General features: G+C 41.4%; 1 protein-coding gene across 2 annotated transcripts in view; it reads right to left on the reverse strand.

Moving 5' to 3' along the window:
• Positions 1–20,111, reverse strand: part of PDE7B (phosphodiesterase 7B) — a 310,619-nt gene that overhangs the window by 13,444 nt on the left and 277,064 nt on the right. For both annotated transcript variants that reach the window (XM_032339434.1, XM_032339435.1), the window contains 4 exons: positions 19,111–19,211; positions 17,535–17,666; positions 2,898–2,989; positions 436–580 (listed from right to left, as the gene is read on the reverse strand). In XM_032339434.1, the coding sequence (XP_032195325.1) occupies positions 436–580; positions 2,898–2,989; positions 17,535–17,666; positions 19,111–19,211 (470 nt within the window). The remainder of the gene's footprint in view (positions 1–435; positions 581–2,897; positions 2,990–17,534; positions 17,667–19,110; positions 19,212–20,111) is intronic.

The following is a 20,111-nucleotide window of genomic DNA, read 5'->3' on the forward strand; positions in this document are numbered from 1 at the left end:
GAAACGGGTTTTACATGAAGGAAGGTTACTTGGGTTTCAATTTTGTTCATACTACAGATAATATAACCTGGTCTTGTGTTATAGAAACAGTGTTTCTAAGTTGCACAGCTATCACAGGGGCCACTTTTACACAAAGCCACAAAACGTGGTAGCTTCTTACCATGTATGGTTGCCCCACAGGGCTACTTTGTGGACACTACGGGGTAAGGAAAAGTGAGGGCTTATCAACTTGATGACATGAAACCCAGATTTTGCTTACTTGGAAAACACTTAAAAATTTCATGGGTCTCAGAGCTTTTCATAAAGTCGGTCACCGCTCTAACTGATCCCATGGGGGACATGCCTTCTCACAGGTGCTAAAGTGATTGATCACATTGTGAAGCATTTTTACCCGCAAGGAAGGCAGTGGCTTACTTCGTGGTGGCTGTTGCTTACCTGAAGCATAAAGTGTCTGTCGTGTACATCCTCCAGTCTTAAGTCTTTATTGTGGAGGTGAGTTTTCAGTCTGGTCAGAAATTCATTTTGCCTGTTGATGTCTGTGGCCAAGATCAAGGAGCCCAGCTGCTGTTCAATATCCTGTCTGCATCCGCGAAAGGGAAAGAGAAAACACACACACACAGCAAATCCTTTGGAGGAGGGTGATCGGTTCTGCCCCCAGCAGGTGGCTTGGACTCTCATTGGTGCCTTTGATTCTGTTCGTTACCCAGAGTCCAGTCCCTCTGAGCCCAGGGGGACTCTCTGACCCCCGGTCACTTCTGTCTTTGGGCCGGAGGTGCTAGTAACTGCACAGTGAATAGCGATAGTAGTTTATACATGCCCATGGTAACCATGGGTCTAAAGACGGAAAATTGGTTAGAAATGCGTGCTTTATGTGGGACATAAAAAACTGGATAGCATTGCAGGAGTTTGGGTTGTGCTTTTAAAGAGTGGAAACCAACTCAGACATTCAGCTTTGCATGGAGAGAGAAAGGGCATGAGGAGAGTAATAATAAAGAAGACAATAATAGTGACTGATCTGATGGTATGAGAGATACACCAATGGAACAAAAGAGGCTAGGAAAGATACTGGGACTTAAAAAAAGAATCATGGGTAATTAAGACACCATTAAAAAATCAGTAGGCAAGCGATATAGTAGTTGACAAACGGTAGAGGGAAAATGAGATATTTTGGAAAAACAAGCAAATCAGAGCATTAGCTCACACATAGAAGGAAATCAACAGAAGAAAAGATCCATAACTGTTTTTTAAAATTCATCTTCAAAAATTCAGTATATTTAGGTTTGTCTCTAACATCTGTGTATAGCAGTCTTTATGAAGCCGATGATCGCTTACGTTTGAAACTATTCTGTACTCCTCCGCTTCCCCCCACCCCTCCATGTTTTAGGTTTACGGTGTCATACTTTATATCCCTTTATTTTATAGGGTGCTTAGAGCACACAGAGTTGAATGCTTAGGTATGAAGTAAGTATCTGTCATCCCCAGCCAGGCGGAGAGCAGGAACGTACAAGCAATAGCATATGTGGTCTGACCCTTGCACCTGTCCCCAAGCCCCTTTTCTTACTATGGTATAACATTTAGTCTTCCTACAACAGCAATCTATAATGCGGCATCCCACAGAGACAAAACAAACATGGCATTTTTATCTGGAATCCATAGGGATGAGTAGACGTATCTCAGGAAAGGAGTGTACCTGAGCAGCCGGCAGGATTAGGGCGGAGACAGTCTGGCCCCGAGTCTTTCCCTCCTCTCCTCCTTTAGTTTTGTTTGCTCTTTCCCGTCTGTTCTCTCTCGCTCTCTCCCTTCTCGTCTTCCTTTAGCTGTCCCTGACACATCCCTCCTCTTTTCTTCTCCTTCTTACTTGATTTCTTATTCGAGTTTTTAGTTCTTTGGATCTTTGCAAATGTTCTAGCAAAAGGCACAGGTTTTAAATCCCTGCATGATAATCGGTTTTATTTCATTCCAGGAGGTAAAAAGCGATCGGAACTGAAATTCTTCCTGCAAATGCCACATTCCTCTGGATGCTAGGAAACAGCAAGATAGTGTCACAAGGCCAGGAATACATGTAGGAGCCCAGAGCACACTGCCTGTTCTGCAGAGGGGCAGCTCGGTGCTTGACTTTAAGTTAGGCCTCCTCAGAAAGATGGGTGCATGGATCTGTTCATCTACTCTCCTCTAGCTGTCCTGGGTTCTGCACATTTAAGTTAACAGGTCAGAATTAGTGGTGGCCTTGGATGATGTTCCAGGAGTTAACTCAGAACCATGTGGAAAATGAGGTACTGGCCTTGGATTTAGGATTTGGCCTGAATACCTGGATGGACAAACAGTGGGCCAGGAAACTAGTATTTCCCCTTCTGTTTAAAATGCAAGAGACATAGGTAAATTAATGGCCCCCAAAATAGCTGGGGCCAATTCAGTTACTTCAACAAAATACATCCCAGGAAAGAATTTCTGATTTCTGTGTTTGCTAAGACCGGCCATTAAAAAACAAACTTTATTGAACTAGTCTTAAATCTAGCTGGAGATCTCCTATATTCCCTCTTGATAAATATTTATTATTTGGATCTTCGTGGGAGGACACTGTTGCTAACATAAAAGACAGGAATGTGACAAAGCCGAGCATTGATGCTGAAGAGTGTGAAAGCTGAGAGCTGTTTATTATCCTTCTTCCTGATGTTAGGTCAGAGACCATCCAAGGGCCTTTCAAAGCTCATGGAGAGATTCGGGTTCTGGGTTGCTGTAACTGACGCCAAATCTCCTTGGGGCAACCACCAAGCGCAGGCAGGAAGCACAGCCGGCTGTCTCTGTGCCTTTAACCCTGGGGTCTCAAGCGTGGCCTAGAGAAAGCGGCTTATCTCTGAGGTGTGGACATCAGTACATTTCATCTCTACACCACTTACGTCATTTCCTCTGGCAAGTGAGCAAGAAGCCTCGATTCTCGAAGCATGCCGATTGTAGATCGCCAGTGGTGATTCTCCAGCACAGACATATTCTAGAAAGAAAGAAAATCAAAGTCATAAATGAGAGAGAAGTCAGATTCTGATCTTTCACACCGCACACCGTTTCCCTGAGGCCAGTGTTTGCCCTCTAGCCGATCTATTCCTGGTGACAAAGCGGCAGGCGAGAGAAGAAACAGAAAATAGAACCACCGCAGGCTTATAATGACGGTGGGACAGTGGCGGGACAGTGGCTGGGCTAGTCCCTTGCTGTGTCTCCCCTGGTGGGTTATTCTCTCTTGCCCCTGCCCCCATTATTGATAGCTCAGTCAGGCAGCACTCAATGTAGAAGAAAACAAGCAAAACAGGTAAAAATAGGTAATAATAGATACCGCAAGTCCCTGCGCGTAATATAATTCAAGATTTTACTACTCAGCTGAACAGAAGCAGGCCCCACAAGCTCTGATCCATGGCACTAACCACTGAGAATATTCTGTGTCTGGTTCAGCCAGGTGGCTGGGGACATATTCAGATTCCTGAGTCCCAGTCAAGATAGTTTTGATTTGGTAGGTTTGTGGTGAGTAATTTTTATGTTGACTAAAGTTTGAGAACCACTATGCTATGGAAGCAGCTTTATCAATAACCGTCGTGGTCAGTAGATTTGCACTGAGCCTTTTAGGGACGAGTTTCAATCCACGGTTGCTTCCTTGTTCAATGATCTTGACGTTCCTTCCCTCGTGGGAACCTCGGCTATGTTCCATCTCTCCTTTGACCTTACTGATATCTTAAATATGCTGCTTGTGTGCACATTAGCTAACTGTTTAAATAGCAATTATTTCTTAAAATCCATTGTGTTTTATGTGAATTAGCAAGCATTATGACCTCGCCATTGACTCGATGCATATAGAATTGAACCCCTCTAGTCCCCAGGAAATATTTTTGCTTTTATTATTTTTTTTCTGATTTATTTATTCATTCTCCATTTTGTTTCAGATGGGGCTATAAACTTACACAAAACACAGGAAGATAGCATTTGTTAAAAATAAGGTATTGCATGACGGCATATATGAGGTACTTAGAGTAGTCAAATTCATACAGACAGAAGAGTGGTTGCCAGGGGCCAGGCGGGAATAGGGAGTGATTATGTAATGAGTACAGAGCTTCAGTTTTGCAAGAGGAAAAGAGTTCAAAAGATGGATGGTGGTGATGTACTTAATACCATTGAATTGTACACTTTAAAATGGTTAAGAAGGGGGTCCCTGGGTGGCCCAGTGGGTTAAAGCCTCTGCCTTCGGCTCAGGTCATGATCTCAGGGTCCTGGGATGGAGCCCCGAATCGGGCCCTCTGCTCAGCAGGGTGCCTGCTTCCGCCCCCCCACCCCCAACTCTCTGCCTACTTGTGATCTCTGTCAAATAAATAAAATCTTTAAAAAGGTGAATTTTAAGAGGGTGAACTTTACATTATATTTGTTTTCCCACAATTAAAACAAAAAACGAGAGGGAGGAAGCAAGGAAAATAATATGGAGACTAAATGGAGCCCAGAGAGTGACTGGGAACTATCCCACCATTGTGCCCTGCCCACTGCCCTAACTTAGCCACCCACCACGCAATGCTCAGCTTCTTCAGCCAATCCCAACAGAGAATCCTAGGGTCCATTAAGATAAAGCAAATTCAAGAAAACCTCCACTGTTCTTGGGTCTCAAACCAGTCCTTCCAGGACTTTAAGAAATGAGTTTCATGAGGCAGCATCTGGGATAGACTGCTCTGCTGCCCTTCCTTTCTTCCCTCACCAAGGAATTATTATTCTTTATTCACCACCTGACCGTGTTTGAACTGGTGATGAGATTTGGTGACTTTTATCAACTGGTCCATTATCTCCTTTTGGGCATGAGCCACACACAACAAAAGAGAATGTTTGTTCGAAATAAAAGGTCAGACTAATTTGTTTTGATTGCAAAGATTTATGAGAGCAGAGAGCGATAGGTCAGCGTGACTTAAGGGATGTTCCATGCTGCCGTGATATTTCATTCAGTCACTCGCGAGTGTTCACTTGCTAGACTAATTCTTGTAGATGTGGAGGCAAGTAAGTTTTCCGAGGGGTCAGAACACTGGACGAGACCTAATGATAAATGACACCATATCCCTGTTGAGTGGAACAGAAGAGTCTGGAGGATTGCCTCAAGCATAGTTACTCATGTCAGCCTGATTTTACATCTTCATTAATAATCATCCTGGAGACGGGATAAAAGGATACTTGGGAAGTTTGCTGGTGAAACCATATTTGGAGCTGAGCTCTGGGAAAGTGGAAGGAAACTGAGCGAGCCTGGACACTGGCACAGAATAAAAGACAATAGAATGCATGATTATGAAAACAAATTTTCGTGGAGCAGTCATTAAAAATAAAAGTATGCTTTGGCCAGAACTGTGCTGGAAGTAGGGGTGGCTCTGTGGATTCCAGAGAATGAGAAAAGAAAAGGAGGGGACGAACATTTATGAAGCGCCTACTCTGTGCCAGCCATCTCTGTGATCTCATTCAGGCCTCACATAGCTGTCTACTATTTTTATCGTTAACTTGCAGATACTAAATTTCAGGTTTCTTTGCAGGGCTGCACAGCTAGTGGTTGAGGAAGGCCTTAAACCCAGGCCTGCTGGTTCTCAAGGCCGAAGCTTTGCACACAGCCCTTGCTGCCTCCCAAGAATTTCTTCTGTGTGGCCACAACCAAGCATTCAGAAAGCCTGACATTTATAAACTGAGAAATGCCTGCAGTTTCACTTAATTTTCCAGAAATTACCTATAAGTTGTTGCTTTAAAAGTCTATGGTTGATTGTTTTAATGAGATGTTAGTTTTTCCCCACATTGGAATCTTGGCATTTACCTTTAAATTTGATTTCACTGTGAAAAATCCTGTAGTTGGAATGTTGGGAGTTGAGTAGATTGAGGCTGTATTGGGAAAGAATTCATCGCTCATGTGTTTTTAGCCCGCACATCCACTTAGACCTGCTGGTTCTTCCAACATGGCAATGCTTACGCCCATCCCTTCCTTGCATTCAAGTGACCTTATTTTAGGGCTTTAGTATCCTTCTTTTCTAACCTCCTGCAATCCATCCTCCTTACAGTGGCCAGAATGTGACTTGCTCACTTGACTGTTTTTAACCATCTCCTTAATCATTGGTTGAAATATAAACTAATATTTTTTGAGCACTGATTAATATGCCAGGTGCTATGGTGGGTCCTAGGGATGGAAAGATTAATAAGACAAATTGCTGCCCTCAATTCAAGAAGTTCACCTAATTGAGTTCACCTAACTTCGATATGATTATGCCATCTGCTTTCTCCCAGGCTCCAAACCCTACATGATTCTTTATCAGACATTCTTTATCAGATAAATGAAGCCTCAGCATTCAGTGCTCTCGGAAAATTATCTCAATTGCCATCCTGTTCCTACACGTTTGAAACAAATGAATATCATTATCGCTCTCCTATGAAGATCTTATGGTGCACATAAATGATGCCACATTAGTAAGACGGTAACATATTATTGAAATAATTATTAAATTATGAATATATGACTATCCTTTCAGTGTTCTTTTGTTAATTTCATGTCTTCCAGGGTGAGTTATGATGTTCAAACACCTCTATCTCTGTGTTTACTTAACAACCTCTCATTTGTCTTTCAAAATCCATTTCAAATACTCCATCCACAAAGCCATTGGGAATCATTCCAGTCAGAGGCAAACTTCATTTGCTCTGAGTCCTGTAGCTCTTTCTTCTGGCATTAAGTCCTGGCATCTGAGTCCTGGAGGACTCAGAGCCTTTGACATGTGTTAGAGTTATTCGTGCGCTTACCAGATTATAAGCTACATGTGAGTAGAAAACCCGTTTTGTTCCTTTTGTATCCACCCCACTCTAAGCCTTGCACAGAGAAAGTGCTTTCTATTAATTTGCAAAATAAGCTGCTGAACAAATTATTTTATTCATTTGACAAATATATTGAGCGCTTACTCTGTTCTAGGTGCTGATTACATCAATGAACAAGACAGACGGGGAACCGATGCTGGCAGGAATGGGACAGACAGATAATAAACAATGAACATAATAAATACTTCAATTCTGAAAAGAACCGCATTCATGTCAAAAGGCAGTAAATGCATAGAAAGAAGGAAAATAGAGCAGAATAGTGGGAATTTGAGAGCCTTTGGAAGTGGGGCTGCTAAGGTAGTTGGGTAAGATGTAAGATTTGAACAAAGGCTTGAAGGTAGGAGGGAGTGTGAGCAGGAAAGTAACAGGATAAGAAGTTAGACAATGAGAGACCAGATCATGTATGGCCTCCTGTCTATTATAAAGATTTTGATTTTACTCTGAGAGAAATAAGGAGCCACTACAGGAGTTTGGGAGGAAGGAAATGATAAAAGATTTTAATAAGATCACTGAGGCTGCTAAGTTGAAAGTGGACTTTGGAGGGAATAAGTGTAGAAGGAGGCACAGCTGGCTCTTTGGCGGTAGGAGCCGTCATCCAGGCAAGAGATGATGGAGGTTGGGGAGCCGAGGTGGAAGTGGGCAGAAGGGTCAGTCTGGACCTAAGGATGACTGCAGTGTTTTTGGCCTGAGCAGCTGGAAGGATGGCACCTCCATCACTTGTGACGGGTGGGCTGCAGGTGGAGTGGGTTTACAGGACCTCGGTGTTGGACATGTTGAGTTCTAGATGTCTGTTTGACACATGGACCTCATAGTGGAGATCTCAAATAGCTAAAGCAGTATTAACAACAACAAAAGGAAAATAAAACAGTTGCACGAGTGTTATAATAATTCTGAATGGAGAGAGAATGTCACATAAAGGGAAAGACCATGTTGATGAATCATTCTGATGGTCTCTGCTTTAAAATTAAGCCTCAGAGACTCCTGGGTGTTCATCCCCTCAATCTGTTTTCTTTTGCTTCTCATTCACAGAGCCTCAGTTTTAGATGGTCTCATGGTCTCAAAGAGAACATTTTCTAGCCTGCTTTACAACTAGGTGGGATCAGTTGACTAAATTCTGATTCATTAAATGTACACAGAAATGTTGTGTTGGATTTCTAGGAAGCTTGTTTAATGGGAACTGACTTCTCTGACAGAGGCCTCTCTTGTTTTTCCCATTCTTCCTTCTCACGGTCTGGAATGCAGAAGGAATAGCTAGAGCTCCAGCAGCTATCTTGTGCAGTGAGGAAAAGTGTAACACCCTAGTGATGGCGGCTTGTAGAACTAAAAGGATTCTTGGTCCCCTCATCCTTAATTTTGCGAAGCCACTGTCCAGTCCTGAACTACCAACCTCTAGACTTATTTGATGGAGAATAGAGATAAACTTCCGTCCTCGGTTAAGCCATTAAAAACACCAAGTAATTTAGGTTTAGTATATGGTCTTCCATATCACCCTGGAAGGGCTAATGAAAGGATTTTTCAATGTTTTGGTCTGTAATCCTGCTTGGTTTTTGGATAAGAGTGATAATAAAGAATTTTATAACTCCAAAAACGTGAGGAGAGTACACCTCAGTAAAATCAGAAATACATGCGTGTGCCTGTGGGCCTGTCTGCACACCCACCTGCCCACACATGCCCACCCACGTACATGCACCCCCCGCCCCCATTTCTTACTTTTGAGATAAACCATTGCCCTCTGCTAGGAAAGATTCTGCTAGCTCTCTAAACAGAACTGACAGCTCCCTCTTCCACCCCAAACCCAGGCTTCTGTCTTGGTGTCTGAGATACTTTATAACAACTTTGTTCCCTGGCTCCTAGGTGTCAGTGATCTTCACAGGTTTTTGTTCATTTACTCTTGAAAATAACTTTGAGAAACCATGCTCTTCATATAGTTTTAAAAAATTGAGGGTTGCCTGGGTGGCTGGGTTAAGCCTCTGCCTTTGGCCCAGATCATGATCTCAGGGTCCTGAATCTGGCTCTCTGCTCAGCAGGGAGCCTGCTTCCCCCTCTCTTTCTGCCTGCCTCTCTGCCTACTTGTGATCTCTCTCTCTATGTCAAATAGATAAAATATTTAAAAAAATTGATATATAAACCTACAAATTTCAATGGTAGCACAAGAGGGAATGCCCTGCATATTCGTGACTACTGGTGATTTAATACAAAGTCATTGCATCATTCTTTTTATAGTAAGTGTATCTAAGGGACTCTAAACACCAATGGCATTTAATACATATTTATCACCTGTTGAAAAAAACACATGTGTAATTCATTTTTTGAGTTAGAATTCTAACTCAAATTTAAATTTAAATTCTAACTCAAATTTTAAATTGATTCTTTCCCTTCTAGAACTTATATTCCCATTCTATTTCCCCATAGAATTTTATCTTAACATAATATATTTTTAGGTGTGAAATTCCTTTATTGTCACCTATCGTATTTCTCTGCAACAAAGATAAGTACACAACTTGACATTTTAATTTAACAAACATTTCTAATGTCAGGCTCTAAGTAAGTAATAAATATTTTTCCAGCCTGAGTTTACAATGCAATTATTATTAGTAATAAGGGATCAGGATACATGTATATGGCCAATTTAGAAAAAAAAAACTGTGCTGAAGAAAAAAAATTTTCTAGCCATACATCTATTTATGTGGTGGCTGGGAGAGTTAAAATATGTCAGTTTATAGGAGACTATGCAATCTGCAGAATGGGTAAGAAATATGTTCTTCTTTTGCAAAGTGAGAGTAGCTGAAACGGAGAACTGGCTTGACTGCTTTGCAAGCACATTCCAGACAGGTCAATTTAAGGGCCTTCAAATGGATTCTGTTAGCACTACTCACGCCTGTGTGCCCCATGGAAAATCTTCATGTATCCCCATGGGTGCACAGGCCTGGTCTGAAAAGTGCCGCCATACACGATCACCACTGAGAGCAGGGAGCATATCTTATTTATCTTTGAGCCCCAGTACGTGGCACAGTGCCACTTAAACAAGTCAATATTTGTCGAATGGATACTGACTAATTAATTTCCGAAATCTGAAAGTTCAGTAGCTGCAAGAGTTTAAATAACTTTAAAAGAAAAGAGTTCTGTTCATTTTTTTTGGCCAATACCCTAAAGGAGCCAGACTTGGGGTCTTCTTTTGGGAAATCCTTAGATTTAGGTGGAAGCCAAAGAGATTTTTAAAAATATTACAGCGATGTGCTCTTTCCCACTACTCATCTGCAGATAGCCAGGATCAAGTAAATGATTCCAAAAATAACATGTATCTGATAGCATTTTTCAATTCCAAGATAAGCAAATAAGATGATTATAAAGAATTTTTCAATCAATGCTTTTCATTCTTCATGTAGTAAGAATTTATAACCAACAGGAAATGGACAGTGGAAGTGCGTGCCCTGATTTGGTGGTCTCCCTGGTCTGAGTGCTGTTGCCCCTGCTTGGCAGATTTCCACTCAGGGTCTCTGGCGTCTTCCCTATTGCCAATATTCCTGATCTCTTGGCATTAGTCAGATTCTGTCTTTCCTGTTGCAGGTGTCCTGTCTGTACGCCCACCATCCTTCTACTTACTCCTCCAGCAACCTTCCTCCTACCCAACAAATAGTCCCTGAGCACCAGGACTGTGCTCAGCGCCAAGGGAGGACACAGAAGGAGGTAGGTACCCAGAAGATTGCAGACGATGTGGGCTGGTGGTGGTGTGGACAGCCAACCGGGCAATGGCAATTTAGAGACATGAGCACTGGGATAGGGTAAGTAATAATGAGCTGGAAAATCTTAAAGAGGAGCAGGGAAAATGGGCTCTTAAAACAAAAGGAGGCTTTCAGGAAAAAGATATGTCCAAATTGAGCTCAGAAAGATGAGTGAGTTAGAAAGGAAGGAGGGCAGGGATTATTACTTGTTTGCATCATCTTCCATAGACCCAGGACCTGGGATGTATTAAGCTGTCCGTGAATATTTGTTGAATGGATAAGAGAATGAGTGACATGTTTGGGAATCTGAAAGTAGATCCGATTGGAGGATGCCTCGGGGCCGAGTTGAGTCAGAGCAGAAAGTGAAGCTGGGAAGCGTGGCCTGAGCATAACAGGATTTGTAAATGGTGTGAAGACATTTGGGCTTGATCATGAGGATAAGGGGTTTTAAGCAGTCACCTGTAGGGTCAGATTTGAGTTTCGGGAAACTCGTGCTGGCAAGAGAGTGGAGGGAGGACTGGAGACAGACGAGGCTGTGTGGACCCCAGGATGATGCTGGTGCCGTGCATTTCGGGGGAGAGGGTGCTGTGAGCAGGCGGGGATTTCCTGGTCCTTCATAGGAAGCGGTCAGAGTTATCTGTGTCCTCACTAACAGCGGGATGGCTCTGCTCCTACACACCCCTCTGGCTTTCACAGTGGTTCAAAGACCAATAGCAGAAAAAGCTCAATTGAAGAAAGAAGAAAATCATCCTAAATGCAGGGGAAGATCTGAGCATAGGATGAAATGATAGCACTTCAATAGCCATTGAAATCCCCCGTGCTGGTTGGAGTCCCACATTAGGTACCCCGTCCGTCTACCCTGAAGTATCAGCTCAGCAATTTTGCATTATCCCCACGACAGTGAGTCCTCAGGTCCCAAACTCTTTATATTTATACTTTTAAAGATAATCTTCATCTTAGAATTGAAAGAGTACCTATCCCCTGTTGTGGCAACATAACTTTTTAGAGTTTTAATTTGGAAAAAATAAAACTCTTAAACCCCCCGCGGCAAAGCCTATGTTTCCCTTTATGTTGAATTATCAAGTACTATCCGCTCTAAGAACAAAACAATCCCTTTGTTCCTGAATAACATCACATCGGACATTTAATAAACCACCAGCACAGGTTTTCAAATTAAATCAAGAGTCTATTTGTCAGAGAGAAGCCAGCAGAACAGAACTGCTCTCATGCAAGGCAGCTTCCAACCGTTTCTCCCCTATTTATCAGACACTTTCTTCGATTAAAATATGTTGATAAACTGAGTCTGGTGTATCACAGGAATCCGAGTTAATGACACATTTTTAAGAAGGATGTTACAGGAAGAAAAACAATAGGAACATAGTGTGCACTTTCATTTTGACTCACTCATGAAACAGGGAAGCAAGACGTGAGGACACCATGGGGTTGCTGGGCTCTTCCCTGACAAGCCAGGGGATTCAGGGGGTCCCCTCTGTAACTCTGCAAGCCCCTCAGCCCAGGAGGGCTCAGAGGGACAGAAGCTCCTTGAGCCTAAACAAGACCTTGGCCCCTGGTGAAGCTGTAACACAGCCGCGCTTCCTGCCCGCTGGAAGACATCTTTCTCTGATTCCCAAAGCACTGCTCTGAGACCAAGGAACCTGGACACCAACTGCTGTCCATGGGGCAGGCCCGTGTTCAGATGAGGGCCCCGGACAGGCCACACAAAAACTACCGCACTGTGAGCAGCAGAAACTTTATGAAACAGAAAATCCAATTTGAGCCTCCTTCCTGCAATTTTCACATGACTGGCCCCAACACTGTTCGTACTGCAGAAATTATGAGGTTCTGTATCATCTTTGCAGTTGCTTGTTTGAGGAGGGGTCATAGGACCATGTGGCAGGAACATTCCTCCTGGCTCTGTCAAGTTCCTATTTATGGTTCAGAGTCAGTAGAACAAATAGTGGTTAAATATGCTGATGGGGGATGCCTGGGTGGCTTAGTTGGTTAAGTGTCTGCCTTTGGCTCAGGTCATGATCCCAGGTCCTGAAATCGATCCCTGCATCAGGCTCCCTGCTCAGAAAGGAGTCTGCTTCTCCCTCTGCCCCTCACCCCATCCAAGCTCTCTCTTTCTCTCTCTCTTAAATAGATAAATAAAACCTTAAAAAAAAAAATGTTGACCTGCTCAATGTGCTTGTGTTAAGTGACTAAGAAAAATGATTATATACTTCTGTAAGACAATATAGAATTCAATATTATGGAACATTACATTACACTGTAAGGAACAATTATTAATTAGTTTATTCATTAGGCTGCTCTGTCATTAGTTAAGATGTTAGATAAGTTAGACCCTACCAAAAGGAATTACATTTGAAAAGGAACTGAAAGTGATTCTTTTTGCAATATTCCTTATTGTGATAACCAATATCCTATCAAATTTAATGCTTACTTTGCCCAACTGCTGAGTGCACAGGTGGGGGACTGCAGGTGGAGGGGCAGAAGCTAAGTGCTCCGATGCCTCCCATGTTCCTTTCTCTATCAGTCCACCGGGGACATCTGGATGGCCTCCACTCTGCTGAGAGAGGTGCCATGTGGAAGTGCTTTTTCACCTTCATGTTGAGCTTGGGTTGGCAGTTCAGCTTGTGAGTCTGGTCCAGACATCAGACAATGGGAGGGAGCCCTCTGACCTGGCCTTCACTCCAGCTGCCCTGGCTCTCTCTTTATCTCAGGGCAGAAGCACAGGCTGGGTGTTACGCAATGATCTTATTTATTAGAACTAAAAGAGCACAGCCAACAAAAGGAGGGAGAGGAAGCTCTCTTCCATTTTATCTCATTTATAGAAAAACTAGATTGCAGAAAGTCACGCACAGGGTGTTCTCAGCCCACATAATTCCTGGCACATCTTCTCTACTGGATTCTCATTAACCAAATGTGTTTATGTGGGTGTGTATAATTTTGTTTGTGTGTGTGTGTGTGTACGTATACACACACACACACACACAAAATCACAATATATTGTGTAATATATATATTGTGTAATATATATATATAATGTATATACATATATTTTTTATTAATTACCATGGTCAACTTGTTTTAAAATATGGTGTAAATTATGGATCCTTACCCTAGAAAGAAGTGCATAGGTCTATCCTTGGAAAATCTGCATATAGTTTCCTGAAAGTTCATTCATGTCTCAACCAATAGGTTCTTGGTAGGCTGAAAGTCTACATTTGCAAAGATTTTAAATAACATGTGTTGTTAATTGTCTGGCTCAGTTTATATATTAGGTAACATCATCTTTTTTTCTTGAAATTGAAAACCTGAAGTCATGCCAGTTCCTCATCAACAACTTGGTGCAAAGCAGAGATTTTCTGCCTCAGGTCATGTTCTGTGTAGCTAATCTACAGAAGAAGCTTCTACAAAGAGAAAATATATACTTAATGAAAATATGCCCAAGACACTGATCTGAGAGCAGGGGCTGTTCCTAGGCTCAGCTAATGGCCACAGAGAGTCTGTTTTCAGTTATTCTTTAGTTGGGGGTTTTAACCCCTGAAGTCCACCAGCTCATGCTGCTTCCAGTGTCCTCCCTCAGCTCTGCTACTCAGTACGTTACACGTCAAGGCCCAGTTTACCGTTCTTCCTCCCTGAGGTTCCCCCCTCCCCCAGGCCATCTGCAGCATCAGTTTCTGTCTTTCTCTCACCTTTGTAGCTATGTCCTGAAGAGTACTTCACAGAATCCCTCTGCTTGCCACTCGGCTCTAACCCCTTTGTCTCCCTCACTTCAGGAGGAAACCTGGTTGAGGGCTCCTACTGCCTGGTGCACAGAAAATAGGTGATCCCTGTGAATTTCAGAGGCCGTGTGTATAGTGCTGAGTCACTTCTGCTTTGGAGACAAAACACTTATTCTGGCTTTGCCATTAATTAGCTATTTATTTTCAGGAAAAACACTTGATTTTTTTTTTTTTTTAAACACTTGAATTTTCTAAGTATCAATTTTCCTCTTTCTGGAAAATTGGTATGATAATCGTACCCACCTAACTGGACTGTTGTGCAGAGTAAATCATATAATGCATCAGAAGTGTTTAGCACAGTTTTTGAGTCATAGTAAGCATTACATAAAGGTTAGTTATATAATTTGTTGAACTATATTTTACATAGAATTTTCTTTATTTTTTTGAAATAAATAATGGTATATAGCCAAATAAAGGCATCAGAAATTTTTTGGAGAGGGTCAGCTGGGTGGCTCAGTCAGTTAAGCATCTGCCTTCAGCTTAGGTCATGATCCTAGGGTCCTGGGATCAAGCCCCGCATCAGACTCCTTGCTCAGCGGGGAGGCTGCTTCTCCCTCTACCACTCCTTCCTGCTCATGATCTTTCTCTCACTCTCTGTCTCTCAAATAAATAAATAAAACCTTTTTTTAAAAAAAGAATTTTTTTTTGGACAGAACTGAAATCTCATAATATTTTTAGGTTCTCTTGACAATTTTTACTTTTAATATGTTATGTCCCAATTTGGCTGATAAAAATTTCAGCTTTTATCCTAGTGAGCTCTAAGATAGTAGAAATATCTTCATGATACTGTGTGATCCTGTTTGCCTTCAACACACTTTTCCTTTTTTTTTTTTTAAACATTATTTCTAAAACCTAAAGATAAGGGCCTCTACCTAGCTTCCAAGAGATCCTAAGACCAGATGAGAAGGAGACTGGTGAAGATTTATCCTGCATGTGATTTTCAAGTCCCATATCCCAACTCTTCCTAGTTATTATCAAAAGGATCCTTGTCTTTCCTTTCAAGGATCTGGCCAGACAGTCCAGATGGATAAATTCACTGCTAGAAAATATAATAGCTCATTTTATTATAATAACAATTTTGAACACAAAAACAGAACAGGTCCTCTTTAAAGACTTAAGTAATATCTGTATGTGTATCTTTAGCTAACTCCCCAAAACGTTTTCAAACTGAGATTAAGTCTTAGATTTTGCACATTTTGAGCATCTAAGTTTCAACAAATGTTTGAGGGCAGAGATTATACTTGATCCATCTTTGTACTCCTAGATCTTAGTATATTATATGATATATGCAATAAATAGTTGTTGATTAAAAATATGCAAGTCTGAATATTGTATTGAAAAGACTGCAGAATTTGGTTGTATTGGGATGTTTATTTTTAAATTTTTAAAAAAGATTTTATTTATTGGTTTTAGAGAGAAAGAGATAGTATGCATGCACAAGCAGGGGGAGGGGAAAAGGAGTGGAAAAGAATCTCAAGCAGACTTGTGCTGAGCACAGAGCCCTATGTGGGGCTCAATCTCATGACCCTGAGATCATGACCTGAGTCGAAACCAAGAGTCAGAGCCTCAAGTAGCTGAGCCACCCAGGCACCCCAATATTGGAACATATATTTTTAACAAAGAGATTAAAATAAAAACCATTAAAAATTACTGGACTTCAAATGTTTGATTAAGGAATCCATTTTTTTGAGAACAATTTTAATATCTGAACAAGACAGTATTTTTATTTGGAGAATCAATTTTTGTTAATTAGCAATGAGGACTTAATTCTTACACAATTCTATGACTTTCTTATTTTTAACATCTGACATATTTCTTTTTAAACTTCCTGTCTAGATATGAATCCATCTCATGTCTTATATATACTACATGCCGAAGTGCAGTTTTATGACCCTCATTTTATGTACCAGTAAGTCAGTGACAGCAGATACTTTCCTAAACTTCATTGACATGATTTCTTTGATGACAAGAAATTAGAATTATGTAAGCATTTACTTTATATGGGAAGGGACCAAATAGCAAATTTTGCTGATAGATTTCCTTTGTCTAATAAAAGACATTTGAAAAAAATCGGCATTGACAGGAATAGAAAATCTGTCTGGGGGTTTTCAGTCCAGTCGTTCATGTCTGTGTTTTTTCAAGCAATAAATTTAGCTTCTGATACGCTTTTAGAAAGTTTAGCTTCAGGTTTTATTTTTCTTTGTTTAGTTTGTAGCTCACCATCAAAGGCTTTCTGAATTCTGTCATCTTGTCCCCTCAATGTGGCCACATCTGTCCTGGCTCTGGGTGCTGCCTGGCCACTCAACAGAGCCCAGCTCTGGATACATACTGGTGGATCCATAAACACTGAAATGTCAGTTCCCACCTACTCTAAAAGCTAATCAACGGATGGGGAAAGGCTTTTCTCATGTTCTGATCATGCTTTATTGGAAATATATGCATCCTCAAGCTGTAACATCTTGTATAATGCAGGTGTTTTATGGAGATCTGTCAGGAAATTTTTAGCATCATGTTTTTCAAAAGATCTACTAAAATTGAGATCAATGGCTACTTTGTACACAATGATTTTGTGAATGACAACCAAAGGTTTCCAAAGGACCACCCTGAAAATTCTGGGAGTTATTAATCTCTGATACAAGTTTTATTACCTTAAATAACATCAGAGATAAAAGGTCTCTAGGCCAATCTACTCATGCTGCTGAGCTACCTTAGAATATCAAAGTATGCCTATTATCTTTGATAACATACCTCTGACGTAGAGGCTGTTCAAGTTCAGAAATAGTCTTAGAGACATAGTTTAAATTAGGATTGCACTTGGGAATTATCATTTATAGAAGTCCTACAAGGACTGGCTTCAATTGTCCATTATATATGCGATGGTGTCCAGAGAGACACATAGTCTCAGATCCTGAGAGGGTAGGCTCAGAGATCCTGTTTTCCTTTGCATAATTTTCAGTCTGCTTTGGAGAGAATGGATTTCCTCAGATACATTTGTAAACAAATTTAATCTTCTTTGGAAAATATCCTGGACTTATTCAAATCTATGATCTTTAGCTATGGTTGTCATTGAGGCTGATCCCGAAGGAAGGCTGTCTCCAACGGTGAGACTCAGGCTCCAGCACTGGGCCGAAGGCTGTTGGCTGAACTGTGACTCAACACTGAGCTCCCTTACCTGGTATAGGTTGGCGAGATGGTGGTTAGTTTTGATCAAAAATGGCTGGTTCACTCCTGGATGGTCAACATCGTGGGCTGCTGCAGCAAGCAGTCCAAGCATGATGTCCAGAGGTGTGAGGAAGCTGGCGAGCTGTTAAAAAAAATCACATTGGGAGATTGATTGGTGTTTTCCCACATAGGTTAGCGTTTGTTTTGGCTGCTCAAACTGTCTGGATTGTGACAGTATTTTTCACACTTTCCATCCTAACTTTTACCCTCTTGAAGCAGCAGTCAGTGAGGTGATACTACATGGAATTGCAGGGGGAAAAAAAGACAGCGGGAAGTAATTAGGCAAGTCAAATTTTTCTGTATCGTTCATTCAACCACCCTCCTCTTTGTTCTGCTGTCCTTGTTTCTTTTCATTGGTGTAGTGAGTGGTGTTGCCTGTTGTCAAGACTGTTCTCTGCTGAGCAGGGAGAAGGCAGGGCCTGAAGTTAGCCTTGCTCCGAGAGAAAGCAGTGAATGAAGGAAAATTTTAAAGCCAAAGTAATGGACACATTAAAAAAAACCATTTGTGTATTTCAACCATCCACTCTACCATTGCCACTGTACATACAGAACCAAGAGTGGGCTGAATTACAAAATTTGCATATTTCTTCAATGTGTAATAAATAGTGGGGGAATGTGTAAGAATCTGTCATTTTTTTGGTAGCTACGAAAACAAGCAGGAGAATGGGAATCCAGTGTTAAATTTAAGCATACTACTGTGTGATATATTAGAGCTTTCAGACAACTTACAGATAAAAATACGCAACCTTTAATGGGGTATTTTACAAGGATGAGGCATCTACCCAGTTTTCTTTTGGGAATGCCTGTCTGGCATCTGTATGTCTAGTGGTTGGTATTAAAACTGGTCAAACTAAACAGAGAGACTTGGACTAGGATATCATTTTCGAAAAACCTTAAGAAAATGCATCCTATATGTTAAACCAATTTAGTTATATATGGTCGAGAAATGCTGAGGTTTCAGGTCGTGATTATTATTATTATTATTACGTTTTTAGCTTTGGATTGCTTTATTGCTTCAGAACACACTTGCTCTGGGATCTTTGGAGTTGACAAGTTCTCTTGGGCTTGCATCAGGATGCCCTGTTGGTTTAGTAGGAAATAGAGCTTCAGTCTTAAAGAGTTTTGATTCTATTTTTCAGTCAAAACCCATGCAGCAGGAGACTTTTTCCAGAGCATTTCACCACTGGCACTATTTGTGGCAGAGGTCCAAGACAAAACAATGAATTTCTTGAGGGCTTTGAAGATATCTAAGATGTAGATTGTCATAGAAAGGGTTGTTTTTGTCCTCAGTGCAATCTTGAAAAGTATAGAAATTATGGGGGAAAAAACCCTAGGGAAATGTCCACCCTCTTTCATGTGTATTATATAACTTCCAAAGTGGATCCTGGAACTTTCATAGACATAATTTGTATTCTTAGAGTGAATGACCCATACAGTTATTTTGATATGTTGTGTGATTTGGGACTTAGCAGGCAGTTTACTTGACATCTCCAGATGGCTGAGGAGGCACCCGGGTCTTCTTTTACCTTTGGCTCTTTCAGGTAGCAGTGCATGGCCTGGGTGACATCAGCTGCGTGAACAGCGTTGTGATACGGGTTTTGGCTGTGGTAATCTTCTTGAACCATGACTAGGAGGCAAACAGATAACTCCATCAGCTAAAACCAAAACAGGAAGGGCAGACTAAGCTCAGACCTATCTAGGATCCCTTTTGCTTAAAAAATATGAGTGTTTCCAAAATGTGCAGCCTGGGGATCCTTTAAAAATAAACGTGGTTTGCAAGCTTGGCAGTTCTACTGGGCTGTTTTTAGTGAAGAGGAGGGGGGAGGGCAGACAGGAGAAAGGCTAAAAGGATTTGCGAGGCCCCTGGGATTCCTCACCACCTTCATCAATCACCCCTTTCTGGCGCGCATCAAGGCTTTCATTCATAGGAAAAATAAATACGTAGGAAAAGACAACTTTATTTCACACCATAGTTTAATTATTTAAGTTTGCTACCATTTATGAATAATATGTTCCATAAAAGAGGTTTCCCTTTAAAGAGCCCAAGTAGCATTGGGCCCCTGATATCTAAAGATTGGCTTAGCAGTTGAATACCAAAGACTGACCAAAGCAAATCTGAGGCTTCTTCAGGCAGAAAGTCAAAGTACTGTGTTGATCCAATGGTGCACTCCTTGGTTTTATTTCTATCTTATTCAGATCAAGCTAGCATCTCTCACGCCTTTCCAATGTAAGGACCAGAGTGCTCTTGGAACCAAGTAGAGGCATAAGTGACGCGATTTTGTTTTGCAAATTACAGAAGCTGGTAGCCTGCCTTAGCTCATAGCCATGGGTTAGGGTGCAGTATGTTCAGTGTGCATAGAATGTCCAGATTTGCAAGTTTGGCCATATTATCTCAGCCAGTTTAGCCCTGAATTTGGGTGTTATTTCTGTCATCAAATCTTTTCATTCTTTACACTACTCTGTGGGCCAAAGTATCTGTGTTGTCCTTTAGACAAATAAAAATTATTTGGGCCGTTTGTGGCCATTA

The sequence above is a fragment of the Mustela erminea genome, chromosome 4 (assembly GCF_009829155.1).
Source record: "Mustela erminea isolate mMusErm1 chromosome 4, mMusErm1.Pri, whole genome shotgun sequence".
NCBI lineage: Eukaryota > Metazoa > Chordata > Mammalia > Carnivora > Mustelidae > Mustela > Mustela erminea.